Source organism: Zootoca vivipara, chromosome 3, assembly GCF_965207765.1.
Source record: "Zootoca vivipara chromosome 3, rZooViv2.hap1.1, whole genome shotgun sequence".
Classification (NCBI taxonomy): domain Eukaryota; kingdom Metazoa; phylum Chordata; class Lepidosauria; order Squamata; family Lacertidae; genus Zootoca; species Zootoca vivipara.
Window position 1 is genome coordinate 51,168,898 of NC_142586.1, and position 22,155 is coordinate 51,191,052.

The window sequence follows — 22,155 nt, forward strand, 5'->3', positions numbered from 1 at the left end:
CCTGCAACATTTATCATCCTTGGGGCTTGGGGTCAGACGAGTTCCTCTGGAATCAGACTTTGTCACTCCAATTACCTAACCATTCTTCAGGTGCCAAAGGTCCTCTGAATGTTTACCTGAAGTAAATCAAACTGTATTCATGCAGACTTATGCTCTTAATAAATTCGTTTATGAATGAAGCTTTTAAAGTGATTTTTCAGTGCAATAAAACACAAAACAGGGTTAGTGCATATTGTGGACTATGTGCGTCACAAGTTCCTCATCTCCAGTGTTGTTGTTTTTTCCTCGGGGGACACAGGGGTACGTATACCCCTAAATAGATATATATTTTTAATAGAAAAAAAGCACTGCTCATCTCAAAGTATGGACCACACATCATTCTTTCAGACCAAGGACTCAGCTACGTTAGTAAAAAAACAGCACTTTGGGTGCATTATAAATATGCAACACCAGATGGCTCTGGAGAACAAAAACAATTCTTTGCTATTTCACATCACTTTCCCCCCTTTTGCTATAATGATTTAATTTCTGATTTATTTATAGCGTCGTCCCCACCCCCACCCCACCCTGTGTGTAGATCCATCTCAAGTGAAATTGTGGAAAACTTCTAGTCAAAATGACTTGAAACACTCACCAACATGTGTTCCAACAATCACAGCTCTCCACCATTTATTTGCAACACATGGATTGGCAGATGCTATAACACGTGACACCCTGTTCTAGAGAAGGACCTTAGCAAACAACTCTATGCATAATATTTCTTGCTTGGTTCCAACACAGCTCTAGATGGACTCCTGAAAAATTCTCAAGATCTGGACAATTGGTATACACATGCGAGACAGAGAAAAAGTTCCTAGAAATATTCTCAAGTATAGTGTCCAATTTAGCCATGCTCCAAGAAGCCCACCTAAGCCATTTACTCAGTAAAGAGATAGGGCTGCTCATCCAACCTTATCCCACTGCTTTCTCCTGGGAAAACCTGACCTTTACTGCTGAATTGGAGCAGACATCCATTGGATTTTCCATGGATTAACACTGGCTCTGATTCAGGGCTAAAAAAAACAGGTTTTCCCAGGAACTGTATATTATCAACATCTCATTGTGGAAGAAAGAAGGTGCCAATGTAAATGGGAAAGACATTTAATAAGCATATTCAACATATTTTAGAATTAAGAGCATATTGTGATGAACAAAGAATGTTTTAAGTACGGTAGGTTTTTTTTTATCCTCTCCATTGACAAAAAGTATGGTTCAGATGAGTACCACTCTGTATACAATTTTCTTCTTTCAAGCCGGAAGGAGACTCATGATTCCTCATTTATGTCCCAGCAGAACTTGATGGGAAGCTTTTCCATTCTCTCCTTAAAAACACTGTCAAACCTTTCTCTTTGTGCGACTGTCATCGTGTTCTTCCAGTCTCCAACAGTGCCTGGCTCAGGAAGCAGACAGAAAGAAAGTGCATTGTGGTGGTCAGATAGATATCTATAACTCCAGATTATTTAGAAAATGTCTGTGAGAAACTTGTGAGTGTCTCTTCCTTCCTGGAAGGCGAATTGAGGTGTGCAGGTGGAGTGCATATGTAGAAGCCTCTGGTTTTGTGTGTGGCTTGAATGCCAGCTACTCTACAAATGCAAGGATAGCTCTATTCAGTGCTCTCTCTGTTGGGCTTCTGGCCCCTCGCGCCATTGCCATCTGGCCCTTGGGTGCTGCCTCACGAGATAATGTGGCCCTGAAGTGAAAAAGGTTTCCAAACTACTGAGCTGAAAGGCAAATATGACACCCTTCAATAAAAATAATTACAAAAATCTTAAAATAATGCAATGAAAGTATGTAATAGAACAACAGCAACATTAGGAAACAGCAGAATCCAGAGGTGTAGCATGGAGAGACCAGAGGCTCTGGGGCCCTGGAGGTACATTTTTGAGGGGCCACAATCGGGGCACCCACAACAGGCACTGAGGTAGGTGGATGCAGGCAAGCTCTGTTCACCCTCCACATGTACCTTCCTGAGGCGTCTCCCCACGTGCAATGTGGTGGTCAAATAAATATGCATAACTCCAGATATATTCCATGCCTAGTTGGGAATTTACCCCTCAGTGTAAAAAAAAGTTTCCACACTCCAGATTGGAAAGACAACTATGCCACCCTTAAATATACATACGGTATTTAGAAGAAGGCAAAAAACAACAGGGAGAGTACAGAATGGAACAACTCTAAAATTAGGAAACAACAGAAACGGAGAGATTCATGAAGACTGGGGAAATTTAAATCACCATCGCTTGATGCCTATCAAATGTCAAATTATAATAATAAATAATAATAATAATTTATTATTTATACCCCGCCCATCTGGCCGGGTTCCCCCAGCCACTCTGGGCAGCTTCCAACAAAACATTAAATACAGAAATCAAACATTAAAAGCTTCCCTAAACAGGGCTGCCTTGAGATGCCTTCTAAAGGTCTGGTAATTGTTGTTCTCTTTGACCTCTGGTGGGAGGGCATTCCACAGGGTGGGTGCCACTACCGAGAAGGCCCTCTGCCTGGTTCCCTGCAACTTGGCTTCTTGCAGTGAGGGAACCGCCAGAAGACCCTCGGCGCTGGACTTCAGTGTCCGGGCAGAACGATGGGGGTGGAGACGCTCCTTCAGGTATACTGGACCGAGGCCATTTAGGGCTTTAAAGGTCAACACCAACACTTTGAATTGTGCTCGGAAATGTACTGGGAGCCAATGTAGGTCTTTCAGGACCAGTGTTATGTGGTCTCAGCAGCCGCTCTCAGTCACCAGTCTAGCTGCCGCATTCTGGATTAATTGTAGTTTCCGGATCACCTTCAAAGGTAGCCCCACGTAGAGCGCATTGCAGTAGTCCAAGCACGAGATAACTAGAGCATGCATCACTCTGGCGAGACAGTCCGCGGGCAGGTAGGGACTCAGCCTACGTACCAGATGGAGCTGATAAACAGCTGCCCTGGACACAGAATTGACATGTGCCTCCATGGACAGCTGTGAGTCCAAAATGACTCCCAGGCTGCGCACCTGGTCCTTCAGGGGCACAGTTACCCCATTCAGGACTAGGGAGTCCCAAATTAAATGCCAAGTGAATCTGTTTGAGATTCTGCAAGCAACACCAAGCCAGTTCGATCTGCCACTGACTTACCTTTGCAAAGATAATGTCCTTTGCTGTAGTCCATGAGCTCCGCCTTCTTCCACAGCTTACCTGGAACAGGTCATTGAATGCCATCTGGATGGCAGATGGAGGTGCACATGTGTATGTGTGCAGGTTTTGTGTGTGGCTTGAATGCAGCCCACTCTATAAATGTAAGAATGACACCCAGGGCTGGACCCATCTGCCACTGCCATCTGGCCCCTGGTTGCTTCCTCAAAAGGGAATATTGCCCTCAGGTGGGAAAAGGTTCCACATTCTTCACATTCTTGATTTGAAAGGCAAATTTTAATGTTGTATTTTATCTTGTTTTTAAGCTGTATTTTAATTAATTGTATTATATTCGGTGTTAGCCACCCTGAGCCCCATCTTGGCTGGGGAGGACAGGGTATAAATAAAATTAATTTATTATTATTATTATTATTATTATTATTATTATTATTATTATTAAATGTGACTCATTTCATTATAAATATTTGACAAAAAGAGAGAACATAACAGAACAACAGAACAACTAGGAAACAGCAGAACCTGAGAGTTTCGTTAAAGCAGTGGTTCCCAACAGGTGGTCCAGGGACCCCCAGGGGTCCGCGAGCTATGCCAGAGGGGTCCGCAAGATGCTATTAGAATAAAAAATATATTAAATATATTTCGTATGATAACAGATTTTTTGTTTCGGCCGCTTCCTGCATGAGCAGAGTCTAGCGCAAAACTAGAATTAGATAGAGGCAGTAGTTCTGCTGTATGCCGTTAGGTGGCGCTTTACAGACACTACTGTTTTGCAAAGAGGCAGCACGTGCATTCTACTAACGCTCACCTCCTCAAGATGCTTTGCGCGCGTCGGCTTAATTTGTGCGCTACTGCGCAGGTACCCTGTCTTCTCCATTCCTCTCCCTCCTCCCTGGCGTGCAGTAGTGTTTGTAAACAAAGCGTTGTTTTTTGCGGAAGCTACAGTTTGCGTAGTTAAAAATGGACCGTTGGTTAAAAAGTGGTTCGTTAAAACGACAAAGGCCTACAGATGAAGAGGAAGAACTGTAAAAAACGTATAAATATAAAATATAAAAAGACTCTTAATTTGGCTCTCACTTTTTAATTTTAGGATTAGGAATTAATGGGGGTCCTTGTCACAATAGCGGCTCGATGAGGGGTCCTCGAGAAAATTTTGTTGGGAACCCCTGCGTTAAAGAATAGGAAAATGAAACCATCTTCTCTTGGTGACATTTCAAAGTAGTTACCAAGTGAATCTGTTGGGGATTCTGCAAGCAACACCAAGTCAGTGTGATCTACCATTAACTTACCTTTGCGAAGAAAATGTCCTTTGCTGTAGTCCATTAACTTCGGTGGCAAGAAGTCATAGTTTGCCCTGGGATCTGCTTTCATTTTATTAAATGTAGCCTGATCCACAACAGCATCCACCTCCTTTTCAGTCAGTCTCTTTCCCAGGAAGTTGCATATTTTCAAGACACAGCTTCTTAGATCCTGAAATAGGAAATAGTTTTGATGTGAGGCCATTCACAATTGAGAGGCACAACAGCCTAGTGACTAAAACTCATGGAACAGGCAGGATAACAAGCAGGGAAAACAAGCAGCCTCCATTTCTATTTGCCTAGTTTTCAGTAATTGCCACTGTTTTATATTGTACTTTTATTGCTGATTTTGCTCTGTGAGCCACCCAGTGGCAGCTATTTCAATTGAGCCCACAAACAGACAAACAAACAAACACTCCCATCCCAGACACAAGGGAGGTTCTGTGACATCTCTCCTTGGCATCAGAGGGCCTGTGAAATTACATATCTTGCTTGGGATCCTAACATCATATTATCATCCCCATAATCCCTCAGGGGAAATGCTTTCAGTGCACTATTTTCAGGGCCTGAAAAGCTGCTCCTGAGTCCATGGCCTCCTGGGCTTTTTTATCTTTTAGAAAGGAGGAGATACTAGGAGGGGACCCAGCTAAACTGGGGTTTTGAACTGCTTGCATTGAACACTCAAGTAAACTTTTAGTGGTTTCTAAACAGGCTGTTGCTTATGGGTGGATCTAAACACCGGGGGGGGGGGGGACGACGCTATGAATAAGTCAGAAATTAGATGGTTTTAACTGAAGGGGGGGAATCCTATGGGAAATGTCGTTTTAAATAATTCCTGCTCTCTGGCGCCATCTGGTGTTGCATGTTTAAAACTCATTCAATTTGTTGTTCCTTTACTAATGCTGCTGAGTCCTAAGTCTCTACTGAAGTCAGAAGACACTGTTTTTTCCCTGAAGAAAGATTGTGTCAGAAATTTCTTTAATTAACTTTGTTTGGGGAAAAAATCCTTGCCATTTTTGTACATACAAAGATTGTGTGCCTTTTAAAAGGGTGCCTGGCTGGAAGAGCCCCATGCTGTTGTGTATTTTATTTGATGCTTGTCAGAGGCTGACTGGACACTGAGGAGCGGTGAGGCAGGAGAAGCTGCAGGATTTGGAGAGGGAAGACCAGGTGCAGGAGGAGGAGGGAGAGGCAGGTCAGGCTGCTGGAGTGTTAAGGGCTTTCATGCCTCCTCCTTCTGCTCCCACCTATCCTGTTCTTCCGATCTCCAGGTCCAGAAGAGGATTGAAGAGGGAGGAGCAGAAGGTTACACACAAGCAGAGTCATTGCCTGCTTGTGAAGAACTTGGATAGGGGAGATACATAAAACGAGGTTGGGGACAGGGCCTCTGCATTCTGGCAACTGCCTCATCCGATGCACACCTACAAGAAGCTGAGAGATGGAAGACTGATAGATGTGCTTTGTCTAACTTGTAAGCGTATTTTTGCCAATGAAGAGTAAATTCCTCACTCTGGACATTCCTGACTGATAGCGCTGTGGCAGTGCTTGATTTGTGAATCTGATTCAATCAGGACTGGCTCTTGTTTTGAAATCAGTTAATAATAATGCGAGGCATTTTGATTTCTGGAGCTGTTTAAAATGGATTGTATGAATTCATGAAGGTTTCAAGGCTCACTCAGAGTGTGTGCCAATTGGCCAGAGATGAGGGAGACACAGAATCTTCTTCAGTCAGGGCACTTGAATCATCACATTGCTTTCTTCCTCTGTTTTGTAAAGGTGGATTTTGTGGGTTATTTAGTAACAGTTTGAATAACATTTTGACACCTTACCTTATTCATTTCCTCATAGGTAAGAAATAGAATATTGAAGTCATCTCTGTGAGAGTACCAGCCTTCCAGGTGGTCCAGCCATGAACTTGCAAATACTGATGGGAGAAAAGTTGATTTGGCATAGAATGTAGATCAGATGATTTTTTTGAAAAACATTCCGAGAGGTGCAGTAGAAACATATAAACTCAATTAAACAATTGATAGGAGAGAAATTAATCTGGCATAAATGTAGAGCAGATTATTTTCTGAAAAACATCCAGACAGCATCATAACAGTCATATAAACTCAATTAAAACAATTTAAAGGAACCAGTTTAAGAACCAGCAGTGGTATAAACCATTATATCATAATAAAAATTCACCCTTTAGTGATTTGTAGCCGCTTCAACCTGACACAGACAGGTTACAAATCAGTCGGGTTTGCTTTAGGAGTGGGCCCAGTCCAGTGCACAGCTCTATGCTCTCAGTGGTGTAAACCTGTCTGCTGTAGATTATTTAGTTGGAGACATTCTGTATTACTGAGGTATGTGGGAAATCAGTTATGACTTCCTCAGAGCAACTAACAGCACCAGACATTCCTTACCATACATACAATTTATTTTATCTGTTTGCAAAGGAGGACTGGGTTGAAGGGACAAAAATGAATTGTTTTAGAGTGGCAAATAATCCTTACCCTTTCCAGCCAAAAACCTCTCCATGAAAATCCCAAAGTCTTCTACTTTTTCTAGTGTGCATGCAGCTTTGACAAAATGATAATAGGAAACCAAAACATCCTTTGGGTTTCTGGCCACATAAACAACCTGCAGGAATAATAACAAATTCTGTTTGTGTGTTGAGGTCCCCAAGCCTCCCTCAAATAAATTACACTTCACACAGAAATTTTTGTTTAAGGTTTTTGGCATAATTTTGGCCACAACTTTATTAAAATACAAAATGTGAGTAGTTGCTTAGGCATTGGTTGCGACTATCTGTCCCCACCCAGGGACAGAACAGACATCCACAAGCCTGCGAAAGTCAGCAAAGGAAAACATTTTAGGGAGAGAATAGAGCTGGGTGCCCTCACCTCCCCAAATGCTCCCAGGGGCTCTTGCGCAGCCCTAGCCCCTTGACAGGGGTTCAGACAAGAGCATGGCGAGCCCCTGGATTCCTTTAATGGAATACTCTTGCAGCAGCAGTATTGGAGGGACAGGCACAGCCAATCCATACCCCTCCTCCAACCAATTTTTTAACCAATGCTTAACCACAACCGTACAAGTTGTGACAATTTGCTATGCAGTAGGCAAAAACCAAGTGGCACCAGCCAATCAGCCAAATGGAGAAAATTCCTACCAGGCCCCTGCCCCCAAAGCTGATGACCCCATGACAGGCATAGCAAGGTCAAATACGAAACACCCTACAAATAGGGAGGGTGGGTGGGTGATCCGATGCATGCAGCGAAAAGAGAAAGCTCAACGCTGCGCGCAGGGAATGTATAACCTCTGGGCTGTCCATCAAAATTGGCAACATCAAAATCTCCCCAACAACCCAGTTGAGCCCAGTCATCTTCGTGGCCATCCAATCAAATCCACCCAAAAACAGAGGGATGTCTTACTAGACCCCACCGCAACACGTGCTCTCCATGAAGGAGAACATGCTTTGGCTTAACTCTCCCAATGATGAGATAAATAAGTCTAGCAATGAGATTGTTCTCTCAAACCTGACTATTCTTGCAATATTCTCTGGTTTATTTTTATGTTATGCACATCATCCTTTTAGGAAACTTTGGCACACTAACTGTCGCTGGACTACAACTCCCATGATTTCTGGCTAACTTTGATGGGAGTTGAAGCCCAGCCATGTCTAGAGGACCGTGAGCTACCCAACAAAAGGGCCTTTTCAGGGACACTGCTTCCTAAAAGAGGCTGGCATGATCCTTACTTTCCTATCTTGTCAGTTTGGAGCTTGAACCATTTTAATTTGCTGCTTATACCGCATTTTTCGCTCCATAAGACGCACCTGACCATAAGACGCACTTAGTTTTTAGAGGAGGAAAACAAGGGGGGAAAATATTCTGAGTAAAACAGTGGATGTATGATTTTTTTTGTGCAGGCTATAGCCATGGGCATGCTATGTGATCTGATGGTGAATTTGGGGTGACCCAATGCAAAAATCCCGAGGATCCATGTACTTTCACCACCTCCCCTCCCAGGCAGCCTCCTTTATCGCTAGCGTCCCTTATCTCCCTCCCGATTGCTTGCCGATCAGCTGCTCAGCGGCTTCCTTTCAACACCCCCTTCCCTCTTTCTAAAAAACAAAACAAAAACATGATCTGCTTTTCGACCCTGGGCAATTTGGCTCCAGGGACCACACATTCGCTCCATAAGACACACAGACATTTCCCCTTACTTTTTAGGAGGGAAAAAAAGTGTGTCTTATGGAGCGAAAAATATGGTAATTGCCAGATTTATTGCTTACTATTGTCTATTTTGTTGTGCTTCTATAGTTATTATATTATCATTATACGGTATATAACTCCTGGAAATCTCATTGCAGCAACGTATCCTATGCTGGTTCAGGGCAGACCTCTTCAACTCACTGCAGGGGTGTTTTAACCCATATAACTGGATGTAGATAGAAGATAGATGTCCATGCTGTTTAGGAATCATGGGAATCAGTTCCAAGCCCAGTTTTCATTCATATTGACAAAGGAATTGAGGCTTCTTGAAACTAAGAAATATCAATGGAATGGAGAAATGTCAATGGAAAATGAGGTTGTAGTGTAAAGTAAGACAAGACAACCATTTCATTTGATAATTAAGTGCCTACTTTTGCTCTTCCATTCCTTAATCCCTTTGGTACTAAGTAATACGGTAGATGGGAAGCAAAGAGACGAGGCGATGGGCGATTGACATAATCTACATTGGGGTTCTTGAACTCCAGCCACGGGACTCTGTTTAGTATATTCACATTTTCAGTTCCATTTCTATGACCTTCATGAAAAATCAAGCTCAAAATATTTTGAGTCCATGTTGTTCCTATGAACAAGAATAAGCTTCTTTAATTAGTTCACTACCATAAATGTACATAATACTTTACAGAATAAAATAATCAAAAAACAACATGTCTCTGAATCAAGTTTTTACTATCTGAATTGCAAAAGAAGAAATGATGGAGAGAAAGGAAGTCATGGGGAAAACAGGTGCAGATTTGGGAATCTGGGTGAGGAGCCTTGGGGACGCTGCAGGGGACACCTCAGCTATGATATAGAATTGAAGGCGAGAGGCAGTGGGGAAGCAAATATTGGTGTCACACAGGGCACCACTGAAATTTAGGACCCCAATGTGCACCCCTGCAGCAGCGATGGTTGAAGGGAGAAAGTGAAGCGTCACCAAGTTTAGTCACCAAATTTAATACCAAACCATTAATGGAGTCTGGTATAATCTGGTTCTTCCTATGAAAATGTTTCCGCTCTTACCTGACTTTGGATAAGTCACTACAAATACGTCACTGTCTCTGATTTCAAAATCTTCCAGGGAATCTATGTACTCTGGTGATGTATAATCTGCCTGGAAATAATATTCTTTGTGTTTGAAAACGTATTTCTCAGCTGGTTGCATTGCAATGGCTGCCTGTATAAGAATAAAGAAGAGAGCACAGTTCCCACTGTTACGCTAAAATGGGAAATCACAAGGAAATAGAGAAGTCGTTTTGGGAAGTTCTTCTGCACAATCCTATGCCTCCCTTCCTTTAGAGGTGAGCAACATAAAGGTCCATCATTTAAGGAACAGAAACTTGGCTCAGCATTGATGCAACAAAACATTCCCCCCATACTATACAGTAATTCCATTTTTTAAATGGTTCTGCTTTCAACTCACCCCAGTCCTTTACTATTTTACCCTCCCACTGTCCTTTAATTCTTCTTCATCTGATCTTTCCTCATTTCTGAGAGAACCTTTTTCCAGACACGAGGACCCTATCCAGATCCACCTTGCTACTATGCTTACTCTGCCCCCAAGATAAAGGGAAAGGTAAAGGACCCCTGGACAGTTAAGTCCAGTCAAAGGTGACAAAGGGGTTGTGGCGCTCATCTCGCTTTCAGGCCAAGGCAGCTGGCATTTGTCCACAGACAACTTTCCAGGTCATGTGGCTAGCATGACTAAACCACTTCACAACAGAACACCGTAACGGAAACCAGAACACACGGAAACACCATTTACCTTCCTGCCACAGTGGTACCTATTTATCTACTTGCACTGGCATGCTTTTGACCTGCTAGGTTGGCAGGAGCTGGGACAGAGCTCACTCCATCATGGGGATTCACCTTCCGATCGGCAAGCCCAAGAGACTCAGTAGTTTAGACCACAGCGCCACCCACACAATAAGGCGGCACTAGGCAACTCTCTCACCATGACTCCATTGGTTTCCTCTCTTCAGTCTTCCCTTGTTGACTTCATTGTTTGCCTGGATTATATAGCAGCTGTGGGAGCATGCAGACCCCAGGCTAATGGATGCATCCCCCAGCCTCCCCTTTGACTGCCTTTCCCTCTAGTCCTGTCATCTCTCTTGTTCACATAGCAATTGGGAGAGTGTGGAGTCACCAAGCTGCTAGTCAGATGCCCAGTCAGGTTTACATCTGGTTCACCCAGCCGCAGTGTGGAGCCGACCCCCTGGCCCCTGACTGTCTCCACATATTTTTATGTTGCCCTTCATCCAAATAGACTCTGGGGTGGGTTACAGCTTTCATATTTCCTACTTTTTATTTTACTTATTTATGCCTAGCATCTCGAGTGCATGTATGCAGCATGCAAAATAGCAGGCCTTGGCCTCACTTTATGCTGTCTGGCATCATAGTTTAGTCAGTGCTGCCATCCTGACACACATTCTTGTACTCAGGGGAGGTGGGAAGGAAGCAAAAAACTTCCCACTGGAAATGGATCCATGGGAAATGAAAGACTGTTGTCTGTTGGGAACTCTTGCAAATTCCTTCTCACCTCTTGATCAATCCCACAAGGCTTCTTGTCAGTGCCTCCACTCACGTCTTTTCCAGGCACAAAAATTGGCAGCACAGCCCTTTTATCTGAGACTGGGCTCCCTAAACTCCCCCACTGTAAATCATAAAGAAATCCCAAGATACCAGAGGAATGAGGCAGAAACAGGGAAATCCTCTGTGGGGGGGGGGGGGGAGGCTTCAAGAAATTGGGAGGATATATTCCATTTAACACACTAAATCAGGATATACTACCTTGTGAAGGGGTGGTTTATAAATATTTCAGTATATAAAAAAGAAATAACAATAAAATAAAAGAGAGCACTTAATATTGATAAACAAATAAAGTGTCATTAAGCCTGAAAATCACTTCTAATTAATTCTCCAAATTCTTCTTGGGTTGCAATGCTAAGAAATGCAACAAGTTTTTGGCAGAAAACATCGTATGTACAAAATAGTAACAAGAAAAATACGGCCTTTTGCTTTTCCCATGAATAAATCAAGTGTTGTATCCAATGCTGAATGAGCAGGATTCCACTTCCACAATGGGAGTTCCCCTTCCCTTTCCCTCCGTTTCCACGTTGTGCTCGAGAAAACCCCCCAGCCAGTACCCAAGCAGAAGTCGGTTGCCTGAAAACAACAGCAGCTATGGATACAACCCAATGTTCATCTTAAAGGAGTTTAAAGGAGTTTCTTTCTTTGAAACTTGGGCATTCAGTCCCCTCAAAATAGCTACTAATCTCTAGTGACACCAGAAAAGGTAATGAATTGTGACAAGAGTTTTCATGCAACTGGTGAAATACATTGTTCCGCATGCAAGAAGGAATAGACTTCTTGTTTGTCATTTAGAAGCCCTGTTTTAACCTGGAAAGATTTATTTACAACAAACCTACCTTTTCTTTTAAGAATCAAAGAGAAAGGGGAAGAGGGAGATTTTTTTCTGCAGCTTGGAGTATTTCAGCTTTTCACGGCTGATATATTCAGGGCTCTCCAGGCAGCTATCTTATAGAATTCTGTCAGCTGATGAGAAATTGTTTAAACTCTCCCAATGTTTAAACTGATGACTCTTCCTTAGCAAATCATTATTGACTTGTTGATTGGAAAGGCAGAATGGGCTTTGAAAAAGCCTAGAAGTAGATAATTTGAAGGACAAGATGTCTCTCTGCACTCCACCCAGAGCTCGTTCCTCCTCTGGTCACTGCTATGGATGCACAACCTGACTGCCTCTATTCTGAGTGTTTTTAAGATTAACTGGTCTCCACCCTGCCACAATATAACAGAACTATGAGTTGTGGACTCCATTTTCCATCAGTCTGCCTTGCTGGGACTGTTCTCCTTTCCCAGCAATCTTGACTTTGGGGGTGGGAGGGTTGCAGGAAAAATTGAGGTTCAAAGTCCAGGACTGTCAGGAGTCAGAGGATTCAACCCCTCAAAGTAGGTTGCCAGGAATGGATAAGACAAGGAAAGTTCTTACCAATGCTTTTTAGTCAATATTCACAGAGAGAGAGAGCCTTAGAAATGCAGCCTCTTGGAGTAAATGGTGTTGCTCTGATTGAGTCTCCACCCCTCCCTCTCTCCTATTATGCATCATCACTATGGGTGCTGAAATGTGCCTTCTGCCTCTGAGCTCTCTGCTCTCCTACTTTCAATGCCCGTCGGGTTCTGGGAGAGGGAGGGTCTGGAATGCTTTCTAAAAACACTGTGTCCACCAGCTGTTCCCCTTCTGATGCTTCTTCTTCCTCCTCTCCCATTATTTCCCAGCTTTCCCCCTCATCTGCCTCTGAGCTGTGATCTCCCTCAAACGCCTGTTGTAATTATGAACTGTCTTCTTCTTCTCTGGAAGGCCCAGGCTAGTGAGGCAGTCTCCAGCATTTCTCCTCTGTCCAGTCCCTGACAAGGACTCGGGACTGCCAACAGACAGATAGAAGAGGTAGGATTAGGGCTGGGGCCAGGAGTCGGAGGCAGGCAACGCCAGCAGGGGCTTTGGGCTTTTAACTTTGTGTCCACACTGCTTCATTCATTCCCCAAGCATATTGCCTTTACATATATGGAAGCAGAGCATAACCATTGTACCTAGTAGCCATTGATAGTATTATCTTCCATGAATTTGTCCAATCCACTTTTAAATCAAAGCAAGTTGGTGGCCATCACTGCCTCTAGTGAGAGCATTTTCCATAGCTTAACTGTATGGATACCATTCCTCAAGGTTTATTCCCTTCTCACTTTTATATTTGTAACAGCTTTGTAAGGTAGGCAAGGTTAAGTTAATATATGCACGTACTGTAAGCAGCAGTTTTTGTCAATAGATTGTGGGTGGGTGGGTGTGCAAGCCACATACAGTGCACCAGGCCCCCAAAATCCTGTTGGCATCCCTGCCTGGGTACAATAAGGCAATAGTTCCTAATCTTTTTTTTGGGGGGGGGGTCACAGACCCCTTTGAGAATATGATGAAGCTATGGACCTCCTCCCCAGAAGAATAACATTTGGCATACAATTTATTGCAGGGTGTGTGTGTGTCATTTTTGAGCCTGGTTCACAAACCCCCTGAAGTCTACCAAGGGGTCCATGGATCCCAAGACTAAGGTTTCGGCATGAGTAAGTCTGTTACTCTTTTGAACTCTCCAGTTAGATCTTTAACAGCCTGCACTGAAAGCAATTTGAAACTTTGACCCCAGGTAGGGTTGCAATCTTCTGTTGAATCCAAGCCTTGGTGACTGGAGGCTCAACATAGGACAGTACTTGCCAGGGAAACCATAACTTGCCCATGGAGAAACCACTAGAGGCAAGCATAGTTCCCCTGTTAGTAAATAGTTCCCCTTATTTTAGTATCTAATGAACAATTAGCATCTGATCAAGGGACTCGCCTCAGAAAATATTTGCTTTATTTAAGTAGGAAAAAATATTTTAAAGCGCTTATCTCTTAATATGCAGAGACAGTGATGGAAATGAATACCAAGCTGTAGTCTTGAGAGCTGCTTTATCTACCAAGTTTTCTGCAGCCATAAACAAACAGCACCCCAAGTTTGGCTACAGGGGAAGAGCCCCACAGCTCTTTTGCAACTGCTATTGCAAAACTTTTGATTGCAACAGACATAAATATGTATCTCAATTGTGCTTGTGTTATCTTTCCCACCACTCCCTTTGGCAATAGGTAGGGCACAGTTTTGCACCATCAGCTTCCGTGCAAAGTATTTATTGATTAAATAATGGGCAGCTGAGTCTAAGCCCAACCAGCTCCAACTAAAGCATTTCCAAACTGAAGATGAGATCAAGCAGACCGTGGTGCATAGCTGTCAAATTCTCCCTTTTTAAAAGGGAAATTCCCTTACGCTGAATAGGCTTCCTCGTGAGAAAAGGGAAAACTTGACAGCTATGCCGTCGCGAGAGCACGGTCCACATAAAATTTGCCACACAGAGACCAACTTAGCTACCATCTCGGTGGAGAGGGAGGAGGTGAACCCTCACTTATCCCTGAGTGCTGCGCACCATGTGTACTGCAATAAGGGACACGGGTGGTGCTGTGGTCTAAAACACTGAGCCTCTTGGGCTTGCTGATCAGAAGGGCAGCAGTTCGAATCCCCACGACGAGGTGAGCTCCTGTTGCTCTGTCCCAGCTCCTGCCATCCTCGCAGTTAGAAAGCACACCAGTGCAAGTAGATAAATAGGTACCGCTGTGGCAGGAAGGTAAACTGTGTTTCCATGTGCTCTGGTTTCCGTCACGGTGTTCCTCTGTGCCAGAAGCAGTTTAGTCATGCTGGCCACATGATCTGGAAAGCTGTTGGTGGACAAACACCGGCTCGCTTGGCCTGAAAGTGAGATGAGTGCCACACCCCATAGTCGCCTTTGACTGGACTTAACCATCCAGGGGTCCTTTACCTCTCTCTTTTTTAACTACTTAATCAAAAGAGGGAAACCCAAAAATCAAAAAGAAAAGAGATAAATGGGCTCAAGACTCACTTTCCTCAACTAGTGTGGCGAAATGGTTAGAGTGTTGGACTAGGACCTGGTAGGGCAGGGTTTGAATCCCCACACAGTGTCATGAAGCTCACTGCGTGACTTTGGGCCAGTCAGTCACCATCTCTTAGCTTAACCTACCTCACAGGGTTGTTGCGAGGAAGAAATGGGGAGGAGAACCATGTACACCACTTTGAGATCCTTGGAAGATAAAGGTAGTATATAAATGTAATTCATCATCAGTATCATCATCATCATCATCATCATCATCATCATCATCATCATCATCCTAACAACCTCCTTGTCAATGTTGCTCTGGATAACAATCTCAGACCCTGACACTGATTTGAAGGCCACAAACACCTGTTTAAATCTTAACAAAGAATACAGAAACCAAAAAAATCTTCAGACAGAAACTTGGCACCAGCAATTAAAGCGTAGTATAAAAGATAAAGACTGGAGAAAACTGGAACCCCTCCTACCCCACAGGGGCACCTGCGCAAAAATGGTTTCCCTCAGAACAAAGCACTGGGTGTGTAACTGCAGCTCAAAATGGCCTTTCTTGAGAAATTATTTGCTCACATTACCTAGAGCAAAAGGAGAGCAACCTTTGCACCTGATTAAACCAGTAAACAACTTTGGACACACTGCCTGCCCCTGCTGATCTACGAAAAAGCAACAGATACTGTACTTTTTTCCCCTCCTCCCCTTCAAGAGAATTATGGGTGCTTGGTCTGCTGGGGCCTCTGCTTCCCCTGTGGCTATCAGGTCAGAAATTTCCTAGGTCTTGCTTGGCGGTGATTTTCCAGGGTCTTAATGCTTGGCTGCCATTTTGTATGGTGCATTTCCCTCCTGGTAAACCCACACACTTGATGGGGCCTTGTTAGGACCTTCTCGCTTATTTTCTGCTGGGTTAAACCCTTTCCCAAATCCTAAGCATAGCTGCCAAGTTATCCCTTTTTTAAAGGGATTTTCCATTATGCTGAATAGGCTTCCTCGCGAGAAAAGGGAAAACTTGGCAGCTATGCTCCTAAGTTTTCTATCTTTTTACTGTTTTGTCTAGATTCATGATGTTTCCAGTGAAGGGCAAGAGTAGACCCAAGCACAAGGGTTATTTGTGAAAGCTGAAATCACTTCCATGATTTCTTGTAGACAATTCATCCCTCTTTAAATTCTCTTTAAAATAAAATACAGTTCAGTGGCATTTTTTCAAGAAGCTTCATCATATGCTGTAATTGCAGGCCAAGGTGTGTTCAATGTTATTGTTTGAGACTCTTTCCTGCCATGGCATGTAACCCTCCAACAGTTTGACTTCAACCGCGGAGGCACATTCCTCCATTGCCTCCAGAGACAGACAGATGCCAACAACAACAATTATTGTTATTATGTTCATATGTAACACTTAATATGTGGAAAGCACTTGACAGTGATTATGTCTTTCATCCCTGCTAATATCCTGGGTTGTCACTATCATAATGCACATCTTAGTTCTAAGCTGCAGTTACACGCCCAGTGCTTTGTTGCTGCTGCTATTATCGGATACAGTAGCATTTGTCATCATCTTATTTTTATTTAAATACATATATATACTTCCAGTTCCCTTTACAGTGCCATCACATCACAAGTGCATTTTACTTGGAAACAGAGAAGTCACTCTGTTGTCACAAAGTTGTCTTTATGCAAAAAGATCAACTCATTGTCATCTGCTAGGATCCTCAAAGCCAATTCTTGGGAAATGAGATTACCCAAATTTTGACTTCATGCTATGAAAATTGCTGCATTACCAACTGAGTTGGTGAAGCAATATCTGTGATGATACTGTTTAGTAGTACATATATCCTTGTGAGACAGGAATTCCAGCAATGACTGTTATGGGGACGAAACTCAGTAGCAGGCTATGTGTCAATAATTATCTGGGACTGACTACCATCAAAGTTCGTATTGACCTACTTGTTGGCAAAATGCATATCCCTTTAAACACACCACCTCAAGAGGAGAGGGATGTTTTGCAAGTGAGAAACCAGGTCATTGAATCTGCCTGAATGGTGTACATATAACCCAGAATGTAGATCCAAACCCAAACTAAAGCAAAGCTTTATTTTATTGTAAGAAAAGCGAGAAGGAGATTGTCAGGCTGCATGGTAGCATTAATTATTAAAACTTACCGTACCCATTCATAACTCTAAAGAGAGAAAAAGTTCCTACTGCTACAAGAAAGAGCTTGTGTCAGAAGTTGCTTATCTTAGGCTCAAGGGTGTAAGGAATGGAATACAGCTCCATCTGTGAAGCAGCTCTGACCAAAATACAGGGATGGGATTTGTACACCTCCATGTTTGCTCTGGCGCAACAGAAATCCCCTTCAGGGATTTCTGAATCCAATATTGCATCATTGGGAGCGTAGGTACCTAGACGGAGCTCAGATAGGATTCTTTCTAACTAAAACCAAGCTCTTAAATACCTTTTCCACTCACCAAATTCATGTGAAATGTGGACTTTGGGGTACAAGGTGATGGTGTGCTGGGTGCCTTTTTTGGGTTGCCAAATCTCCAGCTCCCAATGAAACAGGGGCAGGTCTGCCACGGGCACACACCTTACAGAGGGTCACCAAACCAAAATGCAGGGGAACCACTACCTTACTGAGACTGGTTGCTTCCCTTCCAGGGATTGACTATAAAAGCAAGTGTCCTGTCATTTACAGACAACTGGGGGAATGTTTGTTTTTATAATTTTTATATTAAGTTTTCAATTTTACATTCTTAACTAGAGGTGAGGAACCTTTTTCATCCAGTGGGCTACATTCTCTTTTGGACAACTTTCTGGGGGCTACAGGCCATAGGCAAAGGTGGGCAGAGCAGCCAATCTAAATTTAACTTGGATGCTATTTTTTGCCTTTAACACATACCTCTGTGTCCTCTATCCACCTTGATTTGAACAAGGTTTTCAAGCAAAGTATTGGCTCCAAGTAGTAATTCGTAAGTAGCCTATTTACACTGAAACTCTCCCCCTTTTTCACAATGCCGGTTGTTGCTTTTTTTGCTTGTTTTTTAAATACATTTTTATTAAAGATTTCTTGGTTTACAAAAGTACGTATGTGCAACGTCTCCTCTTTTTTCAAGTTACATTTTCTACAGATCAGTTTCATTTGTTGAAACATTAGTGTTACATTAGGAAGAAAAGGGGGAAAGAGGTGGAGGGGGGAATGGTGGGTGGGGTGGGGTGGGGTGGTCCGACGGCAATGCTTCTACTTAGTGTATGTGTGGGTTTTGTCTCAGCGGCAATAGTGTGGCTTCTCTTTACTATTTGCTTGTGGTGGGAACAGGGCCGGATTTAGGTTTAATGAAGCCCTAAGCTACTGAAGGTAATGGGGCCCTTTATATATCCAGCTGGTCCTTTGTCAACAACAAATTGTCGGTTTTTTGTGATGAATATATGCTACGTTGATAATTTATGGACCTAATAGTTATCTAAAGCCATTTGCACATGTTGCCATGCAACCAGTCCATGCAGAATGTAGGCATCCTATATATAGAAATGAGCAAACCAGTGATATTTGAGGGAGCAGGCTAGCAGGCGGGGCCCAATACTTACGTCGTAGGAGCCTACACAACACAAAACACTGTTGCTGTATGTAGGTTTTATTTTGTTTGTTTTTTATCTTATATTTTGGAAATGTACATCCAGGTTTTTCTCTTTATATTTTTTGGCGCCCCCTAAGCTTTAGCTTGCTTAGCTTATACTCATAGCTGCCAAGTTATCCCTTTTTTACAGGGATTTTCCCTTATGCTGAATAGGCTTCCTCGCGAGAAAAGGGAAAACTTGGCAGCTATGCTTATACTGCACGTACATAAATCCGACAGACCTGTCAGGAGTAAGCACTGAGGGTTGTTTCAAGGCTGGTTGCTCCCCACGCTTTGGAAGGGAGGCTTGTCACCCCTCGGCAGATACTGGGCAGCAGGCTTAGGTAAGCGGGTAGACTAGGGATGGGTAGAGCTCGCCCGCCCCTCCTGGCGAAGCAGCTAAGGTGGAGGGAGCGCCGCGTTGGGGACGCGAAGTGCAGCTGCGCGGATGGCGCGCGCCTTCCCCGCCGCCGCCGCCGCCCGATCCTGCCCTGCCTATTCGCGGGAGGGGCCTCGTGGAGGAGGAGGGCCTTTAAGCCGGGCGCCCCAACCGCCCAGGCCGGCACTGCAGCTCTGACAACCGCCGTCGCAGTTCCAGCTCCGCTGCGGCCTGCACGCTCCTCATCCGCCTGGCAACGCTTCGCCTCGCCGCCATGGCCAAGCCTTTGTCGGGGCAGGTGTGCGTGGTGACGGGCGCCTCTCGGGGCATCGGAAAGGGCATTGCGCTGCAGCTGTCCGGGGCGGGCGCCACCGTGTACATCACGGCTCGGCACCGCGAGGCGCTGGAGGCGGCGGCGGCGGAGGTGCGGGCCCGCGGAGGGAAGTGCGTGCCGGTGGTGTGCGACTCGTCCCGGGAGGAAGACGTGGTGGCGCTGTTCGAGCGCGTCCGGCAGGAGCAGGCGGGCCGCCTGGACGTGCTGGTCAACAACGCCTTCTCCGGGGTGGGCGCCATCGTGGAGGAGATCGGGCTGCCCTTCTGGGAGAGCTCGACGGCCCTGTGGGACCAGATCAACAACGCGGGCCTGCGGGGCCACTACATCTGCACCGTCTACGCCGCCCGGCTGATGGTGCCCGCCGGGAGGGGGCTCGTCGTTACCATCTCGTCGCCCGGAGGGCTGCGCTACATGTTCGACGTGCCCTACGGGATCGGCAAGGCCGCCTGCGACCGCCTGGCCGCCGACTGCGCCGTCGAGCTGCGCCCCTTCGGCGTGGCCTCGGTGGCGCTGTGGCCGGGCTTCGTGCGCACCGAGAGCCTGGCGAAGGAAGTGGAGAACAGGACGGGACCCATGATAGCCAGGCTGAAGGAGAAGATGGCCTCCATGGGAGAGACCCCCGAAGTGAGCGGGAAGTGCGTGGTGAGCCTGGCGTCGGACCCGCGCGTCATGCGCCACAGCGGGAAGGTGCTCCTCAACCCGGATCTCGCCCGCCTTTACGGCTTCAAGGATGTGGACGGCAGGGAAGTCTTCAACTACCTCTCGGTGCGGGACATCCTCACGGAGCTGATGCCCAAACTGTCCGGTTTATTCCGCCTCATACCTCGGTTCATCACCATCCCCAAATGGGCTCTAGCTCTCTATTCTAGCAAGTTTTCTGTTTACCCACCCATCCAGCCGCCTTACCTTAAAACAAAAAAGCAAGCCTAAGAGGTATATTGTGCAGCGTTACAGCTATGCCTTTAACCTCCGATTGCTCAAAACTTCATTTTGACACTTCCTTGGCTGGTGCATTAATTATTCTGTTATTACAGGTGTTTGCAATGGAAAACACTTTCAAGCTTGAATGAGAAATCATTTTAAGACAGTTTTCCATTTGCCTCTTAAAAGGGCTGATTTCTGCAATATCTTCTGTGCTTGCTAGAAAGCTGTTAACGATTTCTTTACAGTTCTGTGCAGTATTCAGTTATAAGCCCAAGTCTGGCACTTTGGGGGTGCATCTTTAATCATTCCTGTATTTCAGATGTGACAGAAGTAGCTGAAACAAGCTACTCGGCAATTAAATGCATTTGCTCTGAGAGACTTTGTCATAGCTGGCAATACTTTGCCCCCACTTTTTTGCCCCTGTGAAACGCACCATTCCCACCCACCCCTAAATTCTCTACATGGGGCCTGGTGATATCACTGCATCTTTATCAAAGAGCAAACACTGTTTTAGATCTGGAAGATCATCCCACTGCACGAAGGGAGGATAGTTTGGCACTTTGGGAAAATGAACAAACGGCTCAGGTAATTCAGATAGTACACACCCTTTGTTTTGCTCTAATATATGTATTGGTACGGGTTAAAAAAAAACCTTTGCAACGTCTTAAGCTCCATTTCAAAAGATGTGTGAAATTCTAAAAAGGCATATCTAGGCTTCTTGAGAAAAAAGATGTTCCCTGGAACAGACAAAGGTGAAGCATTCTTAACTAGAGGTGAGGAATCTTTTTTCAACTGGTGGGCCACATTCCCTTTTGGACAACTTTCTGAGGGCTACAGGTAAAGGTGGGCAGAGCAGTCAATATAAATTTAACTTGGACATTAATTTTTGCCTTTTACCCGTGTCCTCAATCCAGACAAGCATGAGCACATCATCAGAGTTCAAGGGCATATTCCAGCCATGCAAATACAAAGTTTCCACACACTTTTGTCATACACTTACTCCACCTCAGTTCTACTCTTTGCTTTTCATAGGAAAGGGGCTAAGGTGTATCAGCATTTTTATGCCTCAAACTTTTGAGGGTCTGCTGTGTTACTTGGAGAGATGAAGGAACAGAGAGGTGCGTTTGTTGGGGAAACTGGTCCCCAAGAACACTTTTTGCCCCTGCAAAGGTCCCCCTATTAAGTGCCATTGAAACCAGTATGACTTTCATTTTAAGCTCCGTTACTACACACTTCCATTACATGCACCCTAAAGGGCCCATTAGGAAAATAAAAATAAAAGCAACTTCAGGTAGAAGTCATTTTAATAGTGGTGAGAAACAAAACCTTCCCCACTCACCTTTCTTTATCTAGATTGTGTGTGCCCTCTTCTCTCCCCCACCCCTTGTTTTTCGGGTGGCGATAGGTTGCAACAATAAAAGTAAGTTACATCTAATCTCTCCAAACTACTTTTGAAAATGATAAAAGCTTCACTAACTAGTAGACATGACACAGATGCTGTGGATTTTACTCTCCCTCTATCTCTGATTGATGCTGAGAAACTGCTTCCAATGAAAGCCTGTATACATCCAGGTTTGGTTTTGTAATAACTGCAATAGCAAAAAATGTTATGACATTCGTATCCTATCTGGAGAACCAATACTGATAAAACGAGTTAATATAAATCTCCTTTCATAATCCCCCTT

The 22,155-nt window shown here is 44.4% G+C and overlaps 2 protein-coding genes across 2 annotated transcripts; one reads left to right on the forward strand and one right to left on the reverse strand.

Moving 5' to 3' along the window:
* Nucleotides 1-1,124: 1,124 nt before the first annotated feature.
* LOC118082150 (amine sulfotransferase-like) lies at nucleotides 1,125-12,271 on the reverse strand. The gene is made up of 7 exons (XM_035109151.3): nucleotides 12,156-12,271; nucleotides 9,751-9,904; nucleotides 9,102-9,310; nucleotides 6,970-7,096; nucleotides 6,298-6,392; nucleotides 4,460-4,640; nucleotides 1,125-1,429 (listed from the first exon to the last, which is right to left on the reverse strand). Exons 2-7 carry the CDS (start codon nucleotides 9,890-9,892, stop codon nucleotides 1,305-1,307), a joined length of 879 nt encoding a protein of 292 aa, XP_034965042.1. The 5' UTR covers nucleotides 9,893-9,904; nucleotides 12,156-12,271; the 3' UTR covers nucleotides 1,125-1,304.
* Nucleotides 12,272-18,887: 6,616 nt separating this feature from the next.
* Nucleotides 18,888-20,846, forward strand: DHRS1 (dehydrogenase/reductase 1). Its single transcript, XM_035109155.3, has one exon. It carries the CDS (start codon nucleotides 19,487-19,489, stop codon nucleotides 20,474-20,476), a length of 990 nt encoding a protein of 329 aa, XP_034965046.1. The 5' UTR covers nucleotides 18,888-19,486; the 3' UTR covers nucleotides 20,477-20,846.
* The last annotated feature ends 1,309 nt before the right edge of the window (nucleotides 20,847-22,155 follow it).

Excerpts from the sequence above, each read along its gene's own strand:
- LOC118082150 (XM_035109151.3), bottom strand. The coding sequence starts at position 9,892 with ATGCAACCAGCTGAGAAATACGTTTTCAAACACAAAGAATATTATTTC. Across the intron at positions 9,311-9,750 it reads AGTGACTTATCCAAAGTCAG|GAACAACATGGACTCAAAAT; the intron begins GTAAGAGCGGAA and ends TCTTGTTCATAG. Across the intron at positions 7,097-9,101 it reads TAAGGAATGGAAGAGCAAAA|GTTGTTTATGTGGCCAGAAA; the intron begins GTAGGCACTTAA and ends TTATTCCTGCAG.
- DHRS1 (XM_035109155.3), top strand. The coding sequence starts at position 19,487 with ATGGCCAAGCCTTTGTCGGGGCAGGTGTGCGTGGTGACGGGCGCCTCT.